The following is a 23,816-nucleotide window of genomic DNA, read 5'->3' on the forward strand; positions in this document are numbered from 1 at the left end:
GCTAAAACTCTTGGAGAGTAGTATAACCAGGAGAGAGAGGGACATCATCATGCCCTTGGTTCATTGTGAACGGCCATTTATATATTTCATAAAATGATAGATTTAAAATAGAAAATTTTAATTGTATTCACGGTTTTTTTGTGCAAATAGGTTAGATAATCAATTTATAAGTAATTTAAAATGACTATTTGATTACGTTTGCTTGAATCCAAAAATGTTTAGCTCCACAAACTATAAACAAATAAATACCTGCAGATCCACTTTAATTTAATTTAATTATATTACAAATACTTTTAAATACACAATCACACATTTTTAACTGAAGACTAACAACCTCCTAAATAAGAACACGAACTAAATTTAAACCGAGATTTATTTCATTTTTTGATATATACAATAATTTTAAAACATTTAATAATTGTTTACTTGTTTAAGGTATGTTTTCACTTTTCAATGTAGTACATAATATAGTTCAAAATTGGTTGTTTTTATTTTAACAGTATATAGCAAACAAATAATATTGTATATAATATTGTATTTATTGTATTGCGTTGATAATAGTAATAAATATAGAATGAAATTTTAATATGTAGGTATTAAGAAACTGTAATTGATACTATTGGAATGAGTTCTAATGGACTTTCTAAACTTTTGCTTTAAAATTAAACTATAAACTTGCGGCCAACATTTAAATTACATACTCATTGTGGTCAACAAACAAAAATGATTTATTTGTTTACGGTACGTTTTCAGTGTGGTACATAAACATAATACAGTTCAACACTGGTTGTTTTAACAGTTTATAATAAACAAATAATATTGTATTAACGTTAGCCAATACCCACTACGTTACTTGTGATAGATCATTTTTAAAATTAAAACAAAGATAAGATAAACTCCTCGGCCGTGTCCTCTTGAGGTTTTAATAATAAACACATTATTTTTTCTCAAACATAAAAATTTTATAATATAGGTAGTATTTAAATGTTGATGTAACAATAAATATTAACCTACGTACGACGCCAGATAATGCATTATAATTGGTTATGTATGATCTCTTACTCCAAACACCATCGGCTATAAACGGCTATTTTAGGATGGCTAAGTTCATCTTCATTACCCCTGTCAATAGCTAGCCTTCCTTCTTCTTTACCTGCGTCTATCATTCCTTCCAATGCAATTCTATTCAAACACACTTATATGTAGTTCTTGATACTTTCTATTGGACATCATCGGCATGTTTATGTTTATTAAACGTCCTGAACTCATAAATTCTAATGTACCTAATTATTATTTTATTCATTATTCTGTAATTTTTAAGTTGATTTAACCCTTGTTACTTTCTCCGTAACATCATTACCAACGAGAAGCACCAATGCTTTAAATAATGATTTTTTTTAATTGATTAATTTATATTTTTCAAGTTCGCTAGACTATTTTTATAAATACCGGTATGTTTATATTTTGTAGTATTATGATAGTATATTAGATACATGTGTTGCCAATATTAATCTTTTTTTTCAATAGATTAAAATTCTTAATATATAGTAGGTGTTGGGTTAAGAGATACTTTATATTATTAGTTATATAATATATATAAGGTATACCTTTTACGGGTTAAAGTGGGGTGACATGTGCATTCTCTGTTGGCTGTTTTCTTCTATAAAGGCGTGTTTAATCAATATAATAATATAATCCGTAGGTCTAAATTCTAAACGGAACGAATATTTTATAATATTTGCATAGAAGTAAATGGATGGACAATAATAAATGTTGTTTTAGTTTTTCCAGTGCAAGTGATGGAAATTTCCTGATTGTGCCTAAACATATTTATAATACACATCACTACATAAACAGCATTATGACATTTCAGCATAGGTTTTTTGTAAAGAAATAATATATAACATTCTAGAAGACTTAATCCTTTGATTACTACATTAAAATATTTCAAATATAACTACTTCATAGCACACAATAATTTTATGAGCATTTAAAATCATAAAACCGTAAGTCAATATTACAGAATGATTGGTTGGTAACAGATTTATTAAATGGTGGAAGATTTACCTAATCATATTTCTATACAATGTGTAGGCATTTTAAATGATGTAAATAAAATAAGATTACCATAATTAACTGGTTAGCATATTAACTATAAAAATTGAATAAATTTTAATAAAATCTTTAATTTATTGTTAAAACTGTTATTGTATATAGATAAAGTATTGTAATTTAATAATTTGCTTTACATATTAATATGCATTTGTAACATATTTGGTGTTTAAAAAAAAGAAAAAGAAAAATAGAGGTAAATTGATGAGACAATATTTCCATCATAATTCATAAATGTTTACCGGATAATTAAATATATGAATCGTAAACATATGCATATAGTGTCTACATGTAATGTAAAATATAATAATCATTTTTATGGATTGTAGTTTAGTAGACAAGAATATTATTGCAATAGACATTAAAATATTAAGTTATGAGAATAAAACGTTATGGCCAAGGTTTTTGTTCATAATATTTACTAGGAAAATGTTACGACTGAAGACCTATTAATTAATAATATAATTACACTTCACAGAAAATTAGTATAACTTTATGACAGTTGACTAATATTTAAGGAAACAAAAATATAGCATTAAATGTTACATATAATATTATTGAAAGACATTTGATATTACAATATTATATTATTATGAATTTATGATATATTTACAGATACAAATATGATAAATTTAATTATTACAAGTGATTTTATATTAAAATTGTTTATATTATACACATTATGTTTGTGTATTATCACCTGTATAATATTTAAAATAAAGGATTTTTACAATTAAATAGTTTTAAAATCGGTTTTCATTAGAAATGTCCATTGTGTATTTCTAAAAATACAAACAAGAAATAATAAAAACAATAAAAAGTTACAAAAAATTGATTAATTTTTACCATCCTAAAAAATATGTATAAAAATAATAACTAAACAAATCTTTATAAAAAATTATTATAAATCAATGATAATTTTCTTGTAAATAATTAAGAGAACAATAATAGTGTTTTTAAAACATATGTTGAAAATCAAATTATAAAAACTTAATTTAATGATTAAATAGCGTCAAAAAACGATACAAAATAATAATAATAATAATAATTCCGGCAATACACCAGATACAGAACAGATACTAAACAAAAAAAAAATATTAATAATTAAGTTACAATTACACAAAAATAACCAAATGCATAAAAAAACAGAAAAATAAAAATAAACATTGTTTAAAAACTAATTATTAAGTCTAGGCACGTAATTGATTATATTACTTCAGTAACGTTTGATTTTAATAGTAGTTTGTAAAATATATCATATCATGATCATACACATTAACTCAATTGGTATTCGATTTCCAAGTCAGTTATTTAAAAGGAAAAATTTTGAAACATTTATAAAAATCGTAATAATATAGGAAATCAACAAATTTTTTAAATTATTATTTTAATATTTGAAAGTGATTCTACTAAAATAATATGTTCAACCGATTTATGAGAAATAATTATTCATAAGTTATGAATCATAACTGATCGAAAAAACTAGTTTTCTTTTTTTATTGTTAAATATCAATATATTTTAATTTAAAAACCCATGAACATGAAAAAATTATGAAATAATACTTCAACAATTTTCAGAATCTTGACTTTCGAACATCTACTTAGGTCTCAGACTATCGTGATTTGGCTTATAACTTGTCAAAGTATGATTATTAATTTTTTAATTGTTTAAGTTAAATGCATATTGACATTAATATAATATTACCAACATAAAAATATTTATTGATTAGACAAAATTTAGACATAAACATTTAAAGAAATATTAAGGTTGTAACAGAATTGTTGTTTTTCTTTTTATTCAGAGATTTAATAAAGACGACCAAATATTTTTTATATTTAATATTACTAAGGTTATCTTAAATTTAATATAATTTATAAATGTAGCTTATTAAATGTTACTATATTGATCAAAGTTCAAACCTACAATAAGTCTTCGCCGTTGAAAGCTAATTGTGCTTGTTAATATAAGTGTCGCGTTGTATAAAATAACATAACAGTTTAAGATTTTTTTAACATAACAGTTTTTTTTAAATTATGAATAGGTGTACAAATCTATGAAGTATCATAATTAGAAAATAAATAAAATAATTTTACAAATTAATTTCAATAATATAATTACCTTACGGCTTACATAATAAGATTATTAATCCACGATTTATAATAATGAAAATAACTAAAAAAAAAGTATACTAGACCAAAAATAATGTGAGCCAGTATTTAAATATTTAAAAGTAAGCAAACTAATAACTAATAAATTGAAAAAAATAGTGTAGTAATACTAATGTTTATGAGATAAATTTTAATTTATTTGATATTATATTATTATAAATACCTTAATTATATGAATGAAAAATAAATGTACATCAATTCTATACATCGATTATCTTAGTTTAACAATTAATTATAATAAGTTGAGGACAAATGAATGAAACAAGTTTGCCCCGTTTAATGATATGAATTACTACTAATAATCAAAACAATTACATTACAAGTATTACATTTTTATTTAAAATATAATATATACCTATATATATATATATATATATATATGTATAAATAAATAAATAGTCCCATTAAAAAAGCGTTTTAGGAAAATGTGCCTTCAACGCAATTAAATAACGGGATAGTAGAAAAAAGTGATTAGCTCTATCACACATGATCAGTTTCTTCCAGTCAAAACTGGGCAGTTGAAAGTTGTGTGCCCTATACGGTCACAATTAAGGCAAAATAAGTACAGAGAACTGAAAAAACACACGAATTTATATTAAATAAAATATACTGGAAATAAAACATATTTTAGTTTGTTTAAATAATAAATAATCTACTAGGCACTACAAACAAGGCTCTGCAATAGCGGCTATCATGTGTCTAAAAAGTCTCTCAAGCAGCCCTTCATAATTAGGGTGAGTGGGTTGTAGGCTGTAGCTGTTGGGTCTTGAGCATCCAGACCCCAGTATACACAAAAGACTCTTATTTTTTAACAAACTGATATTTGAAGTACAGAGCACTGTACTTCAAAATCACTATGCCATCACCATGTGGTATTGTGTAAGTGTAATTGTGTTATGTAGGTATTTTGGTAATACATACATAGTTAATCAGTTATATGTATTATAATATAATACATATAGTATATTTTTTATATAATACTATAATAGTAAATACACGCATTTTGTATGAAATGGGTAATTTTTTTGGGTTACTGAAATACAAGTAAGAGAGGAGGTACTATTTATTATATAAGTGAGCACTTGTAACATTTTTCAAGATAGCCTACCCTAAGGCTCTACATTATCATATTTATTTATTTTATTAAAATAAAAAACAAATCATTGTAAATACTTTAAATTTTCACCAAATTTTTATATTATTGTTATCTATTTACGATTAAATTTTCAAAATATTTTGACTTTTTTAAGCTATTATTTATAGAATTATAGACAATTGAAATTATCGATTTTTCTAAGTTTTTTTTTAAATGCCTATAAAAAAAAAATTGACATTCAAAAATATCTTTAAAATTTAATACAAGGTTTATTATAAGTTGTACTTATCGTAGTAAAAAAAATCAAATATCGTAAGTCACAATTTTTGTTTATAAGCATTTAAAGTCCAAATGTTTACAAAATATATCAAAACGCGAAAATTTGCAAGGAACTTTGAAGATGAAAATTTGTAAAATTTTTATGAAATGTAAAATTTTTATTTTTTTAGTTACTTTAAAAAAAATGTTAGCGTCAATATAGAAAAAAAATTATGACCGTATGAAATTTAATTTTTTACGAAATTGCATAAAATAACGATATACTTACTACAATTTAAATAAAGGTAATAATATAATATATCCTACTGAGTATCCTAGACCTAGACTGACAAATCAATTCCGTTCAGAATCGTACAATATATAAAATTCTAAAGTAAAATATGTTTGTTATATTAAACAATTAAAAAAGTATAAAAATAATAAAATATCTATTATATTAATTTAGTATTCACAGTTGAATGTGAATGTGATTTAGTAAAAATCATATTCTTTAAAAATGTTCAAATTCATATTTTTGATAGTAAATAAAATTAACCAAATATTACCAATTTTGTGCACTTTTTTCGTCTTACTGGTCACGTTACTATGTCACGTTATGCGGGAGATGTGCGCCGCCGGACAAAAACCGGTCGCCACCTGGGATATTCTCTTTGGAATGGAGTATAATATTATATGTACTTTATAGTTTATACTGCTACCTACTACCACCTCTTTGAATAATACATTATTAAATAATGTCACAACTAGGATTCGGATTTCAATGCATTTGTATATTTTTTCTACAATTCGGACAGGGTACTTTCCAAACTAAAAGTGTAATTCAAATACTAAACTAATGTAAAGCATATCTTTTATTTTCCAAGAAATATGGGATAAAAAAACTGATAGTTTTCAATATTATAACTTATTTTTTTCATCCTCTGGTCAAATTATCTTTTATATTGTCATCATCAACTGAGTTTGTAAAGGACGAGTCTTGACTATCTTAATAATTACAAACTAATATTAATTATTAATTTTTATTTAAGTATATTTATGTCTGCATTAAAATCCAGTCCCTAGTTATTACATTTAAAAATGAATAAGTATTGATTGAAGAAATATTTATTTATTATCACAATGGATAAATATTCCAAACAAACATAATACATGCATATATTATAGATATGATCAATGTATAAAAGCAATGTAAAATTTGTGGTATAATAATAAAAAATTAGAAATCTTACTCCATTTGTGCAAATTTCAAAATTATCCTCCTTTCAAATGAGTAGTATCTGTTAAGACTTGACTATCAAGATTATAATAATACTATTAAAATTCTTTCTAGTAAATTAATAAAAAAAATTTTAATTATCTTAGTAATTTGTACATAACTAGATATACCAAAATAACTACTTATTCAAAATCTAAGCATAGCTAATTTTAATCTAATTATTTTAAAATAGTACATGGTAATACCTGTCCAAGTGGTTAGCAAACAATCCATTAAATCTATGTCTACCAATTGCATCGCCTACACGTATTGGATCTAATAATGCTTCTTCCAGAGCAATACCCCGTTCAGCAGCATCTTGTTCTAGTTCATCCCATAATTCTACACCTAATGCTCGACGCATGTATGGGTATCTATGGTTTATTATCGCATTATGTCTTGGGTTTCTATTAACCTCCACTATTAATATTAATTATTATTATATCATCAACAAATATTACTTAATAATATACTATATTAAAAATACAATTTATTACCTTTATTATTATTACGTTCAACTTTTAAAGTTTCCCGCCTCGTTTTTATTTCAGATGATAAATATTCTGATATTTTGTCCAAATAGGTATCTAAAGTTAGACAGTGTGATTTATCTTTAACGATAACTCGACATATTGGGCAGTGATTAACTTCTCGAGTCCATGACTCTATGCATTCAAGACAAAATGTATGAGAGCAATTTAGTACAGTTGGCTGTAAAAAAAATTTATTTTTCTATTAATAATGAATAACAATTACAACTGATAGACAAATAAAAATGCCTAATTTATATCTAATGATAATATTTTAATGAATTTTATAAAATTATATGTATAGATTTAACTATTATTTGTAATATAAGGGTGCAATATTATTAAATTTAAAGGTATTAATATTATCCAACCACAAACGATTTTTATATTTATAAAATGTAAATAGTTTATTAGGGCTCCGAATAATACTCTTACCTTAAAATTTACAAATTGATAATAGTTCAATTTGCCATAAACCAAAAAATAACAGATTAGAAGCTCCCTGCCCTCCCCATCCTACCCTCTCACCGGTATTGATAACAATCACTTAAATAAATAATAACAAATTTAAAAATTTATAAATAAGTGATTTAAATATGTTAATTAAAAAAGTTTAAGACTATAAGTAATAAAAATATAAAATTTAGTTAATTATTAATAGGGCTCGGATTTTAAAGCAAATGCTTCTTTTTATATATTTAAGATAAAAATCTAATTTTTATACATAATTCGTTTCACGTTAATCTGATTCGAAATAAACGAATTTATTTTTGCTTTTTTTAATATAAATGCTTTTTTTGCTTTTTTATTGCTTTCTTATAGCTGTGTAAGTTTATTTGTTTGTTACGCTATAGTAATTAGAAAAATGTTGATATAATTTATAAGAAATGTCAAAACCCGTAATAAATTATTATATAAAAGTGTTTATTTACTTAATAAGAAATGTGAAAACCCGCAATAATGACCGTGACCGTACCATTAGTGCGAAACGTCATTAAATGTAATGATTGAAATGTATAGATTATCGATCTACAGATAGCTTATGGGTCGATAGCTTATCGACTATTGCATATAGTTTGTAGATTTTAGTTTTTATTCAGTTTTATAAAATTATAACCTAATTCGTGTTAATTTTTAGTCGTGCATTTTTTTTGCTTTTTTTAAACAATTTTATGCTTTTTTTGTTATTTATTATGCTTTAAAATCCGAGCCCTAATTATTAACTATTTTATTTAGTGATATTACCTCGATGAACACTTCGTAACATATATTACATTTTAGATCATTTTCAATGCATTGTTCCATTTGATCTCGCATACAAGATAAATTATTGTCATTAATACGCAGCTGTTGACGAAGTGATATAACTGCATTTTCAGCTTCTTTTAATTTTTTTGTAGTTTCTACTAACAAACTATCAGGAGTATCTTCTATCGTCTCCCAAGTATAATTATCTGAAAGCAATTTTTCAAAAATTATTTAATAACGTGTTTATGTAGGAAAAAAAATATAATTACTTTGTAAGATCCACTTATCTTGGGTTGCTGTTTTATTAGTTTCCGCCATTTCCGGTGATCTTAAATTAATATAATTTATTAGCTAAAATAAAAATAGGTAAATAAAAAAATATATATCATACTTATTTGCTGTATTGGGAAGAACTTGATTTATTTGTCTAGGTCTAGATGCACTAGTACTTGGTGAAGCTGTTATTGGAGTAGTTGCTCTCCTTTCCGCCATAAGAAAACTGATTTCATCATGATCAGAGGATTCCGCTATAAAAATAAATATAGAGCACTATAGAACTATATACTACCTATTATAGAAGCCAGAAGGTACAAATGTATGAATAAGGTTAAAATATTTTCAAACTTCTTAAAATTAGTTTATCTTCATATGAGTTTCTATTTTTTTAAATATACCTACTAGATACAATACCATAAGAATACTTGTGGCGGAATTTAATGACTGTAATTTGGAATTAATTATATTATATTTTTGATTAATTAACCTTTAATTTACTGATCCAATTTTATAGTAATTTTAAAATATATACTTGGATACATACGATAGAGCAGTGGTTCTCAATCTTTTTAGTATCGCGACCTAATTTACCCCGAAAAATCTTTCGCGAACCACATTGTTTCATTCACTTTTCAAAAAGTAGTTATAAAAAACAAAATTTGTATTTATAAATATGTATAAATTTGTAATGTATATTTAGTATTTTATATTGTGTTGCCGATCTAAACAATAAATTTATTATTATTTTTAATATTTTTTTATATATTTGCAAAAGAAAGCATTTTTATACTCGGTTAATATGTTATTTTAATCTTACTATAAAATAATTCATTAATTTTTTTCAATAAAATAATATGTTTGTATACTGTTTTTATATTTATACAAATATATAATGTTATAAGTACCTATGTTGTTTAATAAAATTTTTATATTTGTACACAAGCCAGAAGAGTCCCAATAAAGTCTAATTTCAAGTCTTAAAAAACTTATCTCAAACTAAAGTTGGTATAATATTATATTATAAGTAGGACTGAGTATGAGTATGAGTATTAATTTTTTAAATTTAAAATGTTGTATTATTATTTATTACATTCAATAATTATAGTTAATTTGAATTTACTTCAACTTCATAGAAAATATGGATATATTAAAACATTTAACCTATCTATTAATTAGGTAGGTATCACTTCACATAATCACATGCATTGTTTTATATTTATTATTTATATAAGGTGAAAATAAAAAGTTTATTAAATACAGTTGTATTTAATTCAGACAAAATGTCCAAAATCTAGAAATTAGTCTTAAAAAATGGGCTAGATATAAAAAATTAATTTAACTTATAACTTTAAATATATTAATATTTATACCGAAAAGCAAATGGCCAAGTGACATATATAAAAATTATCATCATGACGAATTTTACGAGAGGAACCCGCACAACATGTAACACACAGTGCGTTGTCGTCGGACAGGGATAGAACGTGAATGGTGGATCATTTACCTTGAATCTGAAAAGGGCTATCAGAGCGGATGGATCCCAGATCGTGAGAGTTCCAGCAACTGTTGCCAAATCGACATGATCCCCTCGTGAAATACAAACATACTGAAGAAGACATGGTGAACGTATAATATTCGTAAGCTGTTGTGGCGTTTATCTGTAAGTCCTCGTAACGTCGCTGCTAAAGTTTATGGTGAAGTCTTTGTCGTCCAACTGCAATATTGTGTAGATGCTAAAACGAAAGAAAAGGTTATCAGAAAAAAACAAAATCGTATTGAGAAACATGCGCGTTAAGTTAGCTAAATATTCGAGATTTGACCGTAATCATTTCGCTGATGGAAGGGGGGTGGTCGCGAGGCGGATAGACGACCGTAGCCCATTCGGCTCCCGTTTTAAAAAAAGGTAATTACCCAAACGACTCCCGTCAAAAAAGGTTTTACGAACAGGTAATTACTCAAACGGCTCCGGTTTTTTACAACACAAATTCTTTCCCACTTCATACAGACTTAGGACTATCTCAAAAGAGGTGTGGTTAAAAATTTATTGGTGAACACTAAGTAAATTATAAAAAAATGTATAAAAATTATATAAAAAAGCATATTATATTATTGCGTTATTGTGAATTAAATTAAGAATAAGTTAAAAAAAATGTAAAACGTGTGTGTATATAATATAATAAAATTTAAATTATTGGTAAATTTTTTTGGCACAATTTTTTTATAAACTCAATGCGTATTATTTTGTTTAATGAAAACTCGTCGATTATTTGCGCAATGAACTCCTGTTTTTTTTTTTTATAAAATTTGTTTACTTATACCAGAGACTTTCGGCGGCGTAGGTCGAAAAGGAAAATAAGAAAATTAAGAGAATGATTGCACCGATTAAACGCGGAAAATCTTACAGCGGTTTGTTTTAAAATGGATATGCGACACATACACCAAACGGCAGACGGAAAAGAGACGAGTGACTGACGACCGTCGACTGATCAGTAGTGGTGAAGACGAAACGCAGCGCACAGTGCTGGATGAAACCTGTCTGCACTCTGCAGGAATGCCAGGAATTCGTAATACGGAAAGGGCCGTTGAGCGCATGCGCGCTTGACACGAGCAGCGGAGACGATTGCAACTCTCTGCGGTTTTGGAAGTGGGGGCTAAATATTTAGCCATGGTGGGTATGGTCTGTGGGAACGTGTTTTTTGTCAACAAATTATTTTTTAATTTACTAATTAATTTTTAAATAGTTAAAATGCCTAAAACCCCAATTTCAAAACTGGCATCAATTAGAAAGTGGATTGAGTCATACAATAATTCTGGTTAATTTTTCAAAATTTTATAAAATACAAAAAATTTTTGTCAGCATTGTCAAAAACCGATAACAGTTGAAAAATTTCCAACCATGAAAATATGTTAAAAATAAACTATTTAAATAAATGTTATATTATTGATACTTTACAAAATATTCGAAAATATATAGGCAGCTCATACATTATACTCAGATAGACAAATAGGGACTTATAAATTACCTGCAGAACATAAAAACACAATCCGTGCAATCGTGAAATACGGACAAGATTACTTAGAACAGCACTTTTTGATTATAAAACCCTTGAATTTTAAAAATAAATAGTAATCGATTTAACTGTCCAACTTCCTCGAAATAATAACCATAACATAACGGAGTAAATAGTCGAATTTAATTTTCGCTAAGATGATAACTGAATAAATATTATAATATAAAATTATTTTATGGCTTTCTTGCAAATAACTATGTCCTTTACAGTACGACAGAAAAATAATAAGTACCACGCTTAAAATAAAAGTAATACAACACCATGTTGGATCATTATTATTCAAAGGAATATAATAATACTTCTGAAAGGTTAATACATAGATTTGTCTAAATATTGTCTCAAATAAATTAAATTAAAAAAACATTTTAAGTGGGTACAATAATATTAAAATATTTAACGGATCATGTCAAACCTTCAAAAACATTATCCTCCGTAATATTTCTAATAAACTAATATTTATGACAATATTACCAGAAAATCATACGAATGAGTTCTCTATAATATTACGCCGATATCCTCTTAAAACATATAAATAAAACGAATAACATACCTTTAACGATGAAAACTTCGGCGATGGACAAAAATGAAGTACAAGTGTCAAAGAGTACGACACGAAAACGACTGACTGGTGAAAACGAAACACAGTCGCAGAGCACGGTGCTGGATGGAAACGGTCTGCAGGAATGTCAGGAATTCGTAATACGGAAAGGGCCGTTGAGCGCATGCGCGCTCGACACGAGCAGGGGAGACGATTGCAACTCTCTGCGGTTTTGGAAGTGGGCACGGTCCACGGGGATGAACCATGAACCGGATGTAAACAAAATGTATTAAGGAGCCGCTACATTGGTATTTGTTTTCTCTGTCTATCTCCCACATAATTTAGGAACAAAGATACTCCGTATTTCCACAATTACGACTCTGGTTCAGTTTAGGGCAAAAGCACCTATGATATATTTTATAAAGAAGAGTATTTCCTGTACATTGACCGGATAGATTTTTAATATTTATAATTTTGAATCAATTATTAATGGTTAAAAATAATCGAAATTATTTTAAATTAAAACATACTTATATTTATAAAAAATGTAAATATTAAAAATCTATCCAGTCAATGCATAGGAAATACTCTTCTTTATAAAATATATAATAGGTGCTTTTGCTTTAAACTGAAACCAGAGAGTCGTAATCGTGGAAATACAGAGTATCTTTATTCCTATATAATGTGGGAGATAGACATTAGACAGAGAAAACAAATGCTGGTGTAGCGGTCCCTTAACACAAAACCATAAAAACATTAAAAAAATGCAAAACCGATACGTTAGTACATTACCTTTAAAAATATTATTGTCTATGATTCATCATACTTCAATACTAATGAAAAATTGTATAATACGTATGTACTTGAATATTTCATAATAGTTATTTTGAATTAAGTATTTCAAATGCTATTAAATTACCGTTCATTCATTACATTTATGACCTTATGACGTTACACCTATTAAAAATTCTACTAATATAATAAAGTAATATGGTAGGTATAATAGAAATTAAAAACAACTTAAAAATACTTTAAGGTATTTACAGAAAGATTTTATTAAATTTTGCATCGTATATTATACATTATGATTAATATTTATTGTATACATATATATTAAATTATTATATTATTATAATAATTAAATACTATTATTATAACAATTGTAGTACTTTAGGAAACAGTTATAATAACTTACCGTAATATGAATAGTGAAAATAATTAAAAGCGTTATAAGTCTATCATGAAATATACGCGATAATATTTGCGATTACCAACCGAATATGCTCATAATTGTTTTTCCTAAACAAGTAAATAATGATACGATTATTATTAATAATAACGATTTTTTATGAACGTTACGTGTATTATTACCAGTTATAAATAACTACAAAAATTTAAATATTTTTCAAATTTATCAAAATAAAAGCTTTTTAAAATCTGGTTGAATGTTAAAATTTTTATAAATTTTTAACTAAAATATTACTTGCAAATTTTTGTGATTTCGACAAATTTCGTCAAAACTCTAATATACATAAAACTAAAAAAAATCAAATTACAAGTTCTCATTATTTAACATTCTTTTAATTATATACTTATACAACATAGTTAATATTGTTTAAAGGTGTATACAATATATACAATAATTGGTAAATCATTGCATTATATTCATATTTATTTAATCCAATCATATATTTTAAAAATTTCATAGTGTATAGTAAGTAGTATTATGGTAGTTATAATAAAAAAAAGTTGCAAGTCCCTGCGACTATTTCATAGTGCATTATAAATATAATTTCATTTCTTTTTATAATTTTAGTTTAAGTTGGTCGTACTGAATTCAATCTACGGATTTTTAAATGTTATATGGTTGTGATCGTTATAGAAATCGACATTATTTGTACAATGTATGCCATCCGATAGTCGATACCTTCGGCGCCGACAACCGACCTATGGCATGTACATTTTTCGTGTACAACTATACAGTACATTACAAGAGGATGGCTATTATAAAACGGGTCACTATATATATATGGTACTGCTACAATGCTAATCCTGGTTGTGTTATGTTACTTGACCCCTACATACGTATTGTATTTTATTAAATTTTTATTTTCGTTGTGCTCATTCCTACCACCTACGTCGATCTACTGATTCGTATTCTGTACAATTCTTAATGTATGAGCGTCACACCCGCATGTATACAAGTATGTAACATAATAGCAAATTTACGATCAGCAGATCACATTTAGCATTTAGCTCATTTAGTTTAATAATTACAGTAATTCGACCTATTATGTAACTTGATGGTAAGAACATCATCTGTAATTGTGTGTTCGACTTTAACGATTATTCAGTTTTTAAGTAAGTTATGTGCATTTTTAATTTACGCTATATAAACGCATAATAACTTGCTAAAAAATGTTATCATAAAAATCTAACATACAAACACAGATGATGTTATTACCATAAAGTTTCATAATAGGTCGAATCAATCTAATTATTAAACTGAAGGAGTTAAACGTGATCTGTTGAGCGTAGATTTGCTATGTTGCTTGTAAGACGGGGACAACACATGCAGGTGTTCGGTGTTGCGTCCTCTTAAATCACAAATTTCGGTATCAGGATCACATTCGTAAAATGCAATTTGCTATTATACGTCAACCACTGTGTCGTCTGTAATTCACAATGACTTTAACGCAATGTTCGATTTATATGTATAGAATAAATGTGATTATTTTAATTTCCACGAGCCTTCCATAATATATCGGTTTAGAGCAGATAAAAGTGATCTAAAAGTGAATAAAATGTTTATTTAATTCAGTTAATCACACTGGTATTATGATAATAATATTGTTAAAGTGTTGGACACTACACTACAGCCAACGCCGGGATGATCGTTCTGCTATTAATTATTATGTCATATGTTATGGATGTGGTCCTAGTACAATAATATTATATACCATCCGATAACTTTTTTTTCAGTTTATAACCGACGACGCCGCGGGAACAGCTTTCGCATTACTTCCGCGGGACGCTATCCGATACCTACGGCGCGGCGCCAACGACTAACCCATGGCCTGTCGTGATAAATGGTTTTGCAGTTCAAATAATATAATAGAATTATTGTACATACACATTGTTCGTGTACAACTAGAGTACATTACAAGAGAATGGCTATTATAAAACGGGTCACTATAACATATGGTACTGCTACAATGCTAATCCTGGTTGTGTTATGTTGCTTGACCCATATATTCGTATTGTATTTTATTAAATTTTTATTTTCGTTGTGCTCATTCCTACCACCTACGTCGATCTACTGATTCGTATTCTGTACAAATATGTATTATTTATTTTCAATTATAAAAATTAATAGTTTATATTCTACATTTTTACCATACTTTAATCGGTAATTACTAAAGTAATTATGTTTTAAAAATATATTAAAAATCGAGAATATTAATAGATTATATTTTAAATAATAAATATTATCCTATACTTTTGATATTTTTATGCAAAATTATATACATTTTTAATTAGAAATACTCATATTATTTTTTATCAATAATAGTTCAAAAATAGAAATTAATATAACTTATAAATAATATTAAATTTTTAAATACTGTTTAAAGCTAATATTTAAAATATAATTTCCAATGTACGATAATGTTCGCATAATAATAAAGAACCGCGCAACACGAATAAACATTATAATAATCATTCCCATAAAGATTAAAATATTATTTTTATTCAATATAAGTTTCAAAATACAAACTATTTTTCAAATTATAGAACCGGAATCCAAACATTAAATATTATTTCTTCGAATCCATTATATTTATAAACATATGTCTACTGCATTATAATGTTTATAGCTAATCATTCTGTAAATTTTTTTGTCAAATTAAAATAATAGTTATAAACTTATGTCTTATATAACTATTTGCTACTTATATGCGCGAGACACAGAGATTTTTATATAATTATAAATGTATATAATTGATAAAAATTAATATTATGTACTGTCTAAAAGGACAGTATATATATTATATCCACCTAGATTGTCTACTTATTATTGTATCGAATAAAATATAATTTTCGAATAAACGGCATTAACCATATAATAAATAACTGTATAAATTGAATAACCAATATTAAATATTAGACATTTGATAATTTTAATTTCATTTTCATTATGACGTGTGGATTAGAAAATTTTTACTTGGTAAAAAATCCCGAAAAAATGAATTTAAGGTTCCTCATATTATGTCTACTTATTACTGGAATTAAAAAATAAAATTGAAGTTTTTATTAGTATCTGAAGTTAAAAATTTAGTGAAATTAGATTCACGCATAAAATAATGATTTCTAATGAAACAGTTTTATTATTATTTTTGTCTAAAGATCAATAACAAATTTTCGCCCAATCAAAAATTTTGAAAAATTAATATGGGTTGTAATGATAATAATAAATTTCAGTAGTTATCGTTTTAGTACAGAAGCTTTCTTTTAATCTTTAACATAGGGGGTTGTTTTTGATAATACATGTAAAGTAATCTAGAGAATATTTGTTAGGTACTTAACTAATGATCTCATAATTTCATAAACCATAAACTAACTAAACAATCGAATTTCGACTTTTATGCATCAGAATAATTAAAAAAATATTCTACTTCATAATATGAAATTAAAAATTAATGTTTCATTAAAATAATGAAAACTTTAAAAATAAAGATAAAATATATTAAAAATTATAATTTTTTAGAAAATATTTTGTTTAATTTCAATTAGAATTAATTAAATAAAACAAATGTTTTTCAAAAACGTCGATAGCTGAAATAATGAATTTTGTTGAATAAATTAATTACCCAGTATATTCACATCTACGTGTTGTTTATTTTCTTAAAATGTTACATTTTTGAATTGCAGTAAATTCCCGTTACAACGAATACCAATACAGCGAAAATCCCGTTATAACGAAAGTCATAGAAGTCTACTGCCGAAAAGCAGGGCTTATAAAGAACTTATTCGAATTTTCGTTACAACAAAATTTCCGTTATAACAAAAAAAAAATCTGTCCCCTAGAGTTCGTTGTAACGGGATTTTACTGTATTTTATTTTAGATAATCTTAAATGTATTTTCTATTATAAGTACGTATACACTAGCAATACTAAACGTGCCAACGGGATGCTTTAAAATATAATATTCAATAAATTTGATGAACATACAAACAATTTATTGATTTTTTACGTCAAATAAAGGTTAAATTTATTTAAATGATAAACGGTGTATAATGATAAATATGAACGGTTATAAATAATAAGATATAATGAATAATGATAGAAGTTATATATATTATACATATAATTTATTATATTATTTACAGATATGTTCTTACCATCAACCGTTATGGACAAATTGTAGTGTTTATTCGGTCTAATTATACTGCTGTTATAGGTGCTGTTTTTAGAAAGGCGACTTAAATCGCAATATTTAATACCAGGATCACGTTCGTAATGTGTACCTTGCTAACAGACTGTTCGTTCGAGTACCGTCTGTAGTTAACAATGACGCAGTGCCTATTTATGTAAATATAAAGTATTCCGTATGGTGTACATTTTTTAGGTGTTTATTATAATTGCATATTTTTGAATTTATATTTTTAATTATTTTATATTTTAAAACAAATTTTCACTGGTGTCCTCAAAAAAGCAAAATGTATTATTAATTGTATTAAGGTCAATCTATTAAAGTGTAAATTTATTTAGCTGCATTATATAATCTTAACAAATTATCGATACTGATACAATTCAAAACAAAAATTACCAATGTTTTTCCTAATATATATTTGAATTTGTTATCCTGAAATCATGTTGATATTTAATTATATGGTTATAAAATGTTTATTTAAATCAGTTAATGAAACTTGTTTTATGATCATAATATCGTTGGAGTGTTGGACACTACTGCACTACAGACAACGCCGGGATGATCGTTTTGCTATTAAATAATACATATCTTATGGATGTGATCCTGGTACCGAATATAGCGTTTTGAGTCACCCTCCTGAATAACCGTACCTATATAGGTATATTAGCAGTATAGACTGACCGATTGACAATCCATTCATAAACGATATTCGGGAGGTATTATAGTGACTAACCGCACTCGTTCTATTCACAAAGGACATGCAATGCGTTAAAGTCTTTGTAAACTACAGGCGGCACCGAGATGGTTGACCGTCTGATCGGCAAGATCAATTTCCAATGAATATAGGATCCTGGTACTGAATTTTGCGATTTAAGTCACCCTCCTAAATTACACTACCTACCTATATAAATATATTAGCTGCAGTATAATCTGACCACAAATATATTTATGTATTATTGATGATAATAATATTTGGTTGTTAAATAAATAGATTAATAATAATAAAAACAAAAAGTGATTCGAGCACACTAGTTGAATAGGGTTTTAGGTATATTTACAATTAAAATAAACACGTCGATCAGCGAACACACACACACATATATAATATAATTTAAAACGTTTCAATTCGCTCACAAGTCACAAGGAGTACCTCACGGGTATAATAATTTTAATGGAACTCACACAATATAATCATATTCCTAAAAAATGCAAAACTCAAAAAATAGAATTAACCAATGATGAGTTTATATATAATATATACAACTATACACGAATGCGGATATAACTTTTATCGTTATATTTAATTTATATCAGTATTGCTTTATAGGCACTTATAACCTTTTATATACAGGGTGATTCTTTTATCATAAAACACTCATTATTTCAAAAAGTATTCATGTTTTTGAAAACATTTTTTTACATAGTTTCAATTTGTTAAAAACTAAAAAGACTACGCTTTTATTAAAAAAAAATATTTTAAATATTTTTTAAGTTTTTTACTTTTTTGAATGACAACATAGAGTTTAAATTTCATATTCCAAAGCAGAATAATTATCTGAGTATTTTGATACATAAACATCGAATTTAGGGCGAGAAGTTTATGAGTTATACGTATTTAAAGTTTAGACAAGCAGAGTAGTGGACAAACATTTTGTGGCGTAATCCCGTACCACTCCACTCCGCTTGTCTAAACTTTAATAATACGTATAACTCATAAATTATTCGCCCTAAATTCGATTTTTATGTATAAAAATACTCATAAAATTATACTGTTTTGGAATATGAAATTTAAATTCTATGTTGTCATTCAAAAAAGTAAAAACTTAAAAAAAATATAAGGATAAAAAATATAATTTTTTAATAAAAACGTAGTCTTTTTAACAAATTGAAACTATGTCAAAAAATGTTTTCAAAAACATGAATACTTTTTCTTATAATGAGTGTTTTATGATAAAAGAATCGCCGTGTATATAAATTTATAATTATAGACCGTTTATCATTTAAATCAATTAAACCTTTTGATCTAATAAATCAAAAAATTATTTATATGTTTATCACATTGGTCATAAATTGAATATTATATTTTAAAGCATTAGATAGGCATGTTTTTTTTTTTTTTTTTGAATGCAACATTCATTTTTAATTTCATCAAAATATTTTTCGAACTATTTCGATGTATAAAAACTGAAATTCTAAAGTGTAATTTATATGATAAAGTGAATTATGTTGTAAATCGACATTTTCTGAGGTATCCCTTTACCTCACCACTTCGCATACCATACTTAAATACTTATGAGATCCGTGAAAAAAACGTTTGTAGAAATGGTACTTGAACGAAAAATACGAACCTTTAGATAATATTATATAGTCTTTACCATTTTAAAACATGGCAACAAGTAGAGCAGGAGTGTTCGAACTGTTCGAAGGCCATATAAAAAATTGAATGCTTTTTAGTTATAGCCAAAATTATACAGTCCATATAATTTTTAATTGTAAAATATATATTAAATTCGAGACCTGAGACAAATCGATACATTACACTCTCAACAAATTTTACAACTAGTAATTTGTTACGAATGACGAAAACATAAAACAATTGTTTTGTGTTAATGACTTAATATGCTTTTGTCTAATTTGCCTATTGGCTAGAGAGTAGAGAGAAAACAAAAGGGGAATCGTAAGTTCCTACACAAGAGTAACAGGTAAAAAATTTTAAGAATTATATACGTTAATTCCTACATATGTGATGTGTAAGCAATGGCGCAACTATATGATCTAAGTGCTCGCTATAGTACTATCACTACTATCACAAAATAATAGATACTATATATTATCAATAAATGCCAGTAATTGGTACGACTATAACGCGACGCGTATTTTTTTTAAATTTGTTTTTATATTAATCACTGTAAATTATGTATTACAGTGGCGTAATTGTGGGAGGGCAAGAGGGGGCACTTGCCCCCCCCTGACAATGTTTTGAAAGCTAAAGGTATATATTTTAACCGTGGGGGAGGGGTGGAGGGGTTTTGATAATAATAAATATATTACATTCATTATACATTGCCCCCCCTAGATTTTTTCCCAGTTACGCCACTGATGTATTACATATAGTATTATGTGTTAATAACTATAATTTGTAAATAATTTTTTTTTTTTTAATGTTTTAGATATTATTGATTAAACTTAGGTCACTGGCTTGGTATGATTATTCAAAAATAAACCACTTCTACATGAAGATAAATCTAAATATGCTATACTGGTGGAGGCTTATATTAAAGGATATCAATTTATTCATTATTGTTAAAGTCCTTGAGTCTTGCTCTAAAAATAGAATATATTGTATTAAATGATAAATATGTGTATTATACCTTAGGTTAGGGTTTTCTTTATGTTTTTAAACCTGAAAAAAAGTTTTTAAATGTATCAAATTTTGGTTTTGATAGTATAAGCATGATAAATAAGTTTAATATTAATATTTTTTAGGTATTTAAGCTAAGAAATCCACAGATAATGTCTAATATCAATAATGTCAAATATCTCCAATATTACCTTAATTTGAGCCTAAATGCAACTATATGGCTTTAAATACAGCAAATTTAGCATAAATAATGTCTATGATCGTCATAAATCTTCAAGTAGTTTTTCTACAAAAGTATAGGGATATGGAAAGTATTTACATAAGATAATAATGATATTTTAGACTGCACTTTGTTTTTGACATATATATCTTAAAATATTTTAAATTTCCTGTAAATTACAATAAATTAATTTATAATTTTAAAAATAGTTATTGAAAAAATATTGATATTCTATTTGATGGTTCAGACTTATTGAACATATTTGTGTATTTATTAGTTAACAATTACTTATTGCAATTATAACAATATTAGTTTTTAAAACATAATTGTGTGTATAAAATATAAATTAAATATTTCAAGTTACCATGAAGTTATCATGCTAATATGCTATAATATACCATTAACCACTAACCTGGACCACTATATAAGGAAAATGATTCTTATCCATTATACCATTATTAACTTGCATACATGTCATTAAACCAGATACTTCATAAACATTATAAAACATGATTTTATATGATAATTTTGACGAATATTAAAAATCCATGAATTAAACTGCTTATAAAGCACTGAGTTATCGAAAAATTCTCCAATTATTATATATATTTAACTGCTTAAATTTTTTTAGATGGCAATACAGTAGATGAGTCAAGGAATGCTGAGACATTTATTCATATTCATACAACATTGGGAAGGTATGAACATCCAATGTTGAAAATGAACTAAAAGATACTGATTATAAAGAATTTATGCAATGTACGTGGAATGGTCATTGGCTGTAATTGATAAAAAATTAATAGTATTGTATCTAAAAGTTACTCAAATGAATCACTGACCATAATATTAGGTAAATTATTTAATACCATTATTAACTAGCATACATTTCATTTAAGCAGATACTTCATATACTCTATAAAACATGATTTTATATGACAATTTTGACGAATATTAAATATTTATGTTTTTAACTGATTATAAAACACACAATTCTCAAGTTTATATTTTGAAACCTGGACCACTATATAAGGAAAATGATTCTTATTTACCATTATTAACTTGCATATATTTCATTTAACCAGATACTTCATATACTCTATAAAAAATGATATTTTATGATAATTTTGACTAGTATTAAATATTTATGTTTTTAACTGCTTATATAACCCAAAATTTTCAAGTTAATCTCTTGAAACCTGGACCACTATATTCGGAAAATGATTCTAATTTACCATTATTAACTTGCATACATGTCATTTAACCAGATACTTCATATACTCCAAAAAACATGATTTTATATGATCATTTTTACGAATATTAAATATTTATGTTTTTAACTGCTTATAAAACACACAATTCTCAAGTTAATATTTTGAAATTAGGACCAATATATTAAGAAAATGATTTTAATTTATTTTTTTTAACTTGCATACATCTCATTTAAGCAGATACTTCATTAAAACTATAAAACATGATTTAATATGATAATTTTGATGAATAATATACATTTATTTTTTGAACTGCTTATAAAACACACAATTCTCAAGTCAATCTCTTGAAACCTGGACCATTATATTAAGAAAATGATTCTGATTTATTATTATTAACTTTCATACATCTCATTTAAGCAGATACTTCATTAAAACTATAAAACATGATTTTATATGATAATTTTGACGAATACTAAATATTTATGTTTTTAACTGCTTATAAAACACACAATTCTCAAGTTTATATTTTGAAACCTGGACCACTATATAAGGAAAATGATTCTTACCATTATTAACTTGCATACATTTCATTTAACCAGATACTGCATATACTCTATAAAACATGATTTTATATGATAATTTTGACGAATATTAAATATTTATTTTTTGAACTGCTTATAAAACAAACAATTATCAAGTTAATCTCTTGAAACCTGGACCACTATATTAAGAAAATGATTCTAATTTGTTATTATTAACTTGCATACATCTCATTTAAGCAGATACTTCATTAAAACTATAAAACATGATTTTATATGATAATTTTGACGAAAATTAAAAATTCATGTTTTAAACTGCTTATAAAGCACTGAGTTATCGAGTAATTTTCCAATTATTATATTTATTTAACTGGATAAATTTTTTTAGATGCAAATACAGCAGATCACTCAATGGATGCTGAAACATTATTTGGTATTCAAACAACTCTGGAAAAGTATGAACATCCAATTTTGAAAATG

The 23,816-nt window shown here is 25.9% G+C and overlaps 1 protein-coding gene across 1 annotated transcript; it reads right to left on the reverse strand.

Moving 5' to 3' along the window:
- Positions 1-1,058: 1,058 nt before the first annotated feature.
- On the reverse strand, positions 1,059-10,584 carry LOC132924862 (E3 ubiquitin-protein ligase CHFR-like). The gene is made up of 7 exons (XM_060989302.1): positions 10,470-10,584; positions 9,081-9,216; positions 8,959-9,017; positions 8,687-8,895; positions 7,409-7,622; positions 7,118-7,331; positions 1,059-1,182 (listed from the first exon to the last, which is right to left on the reverse strand). The coding sequence occupies exons 1-7, from the start codon at positions 10,582-10,584 to the stop codon at positions 1,059-1,061; spliced, it is 1,071 nt and encodes a 356-aa protein (XP_060845285.1).
- Positions 10,585-23,816: the final 13,232 nt, after the last annotated feature.

The sequence above is a fragment of the Rhopalosiphum padi genome, chromosome 3, assembly GCF_020882245.1.
Source record: "Rhopalosiphum padi isolate XX-2018 chromosome 3, ASM2088224v1, whole genome shotgun sequence".
Taxonomy (NCBI): Eukaryota; Metazoa; Arthropoda; class Insecta; order Hemiptera; family Aphididae; genus Rhopalosiphum; species Rhopalosiphum padi.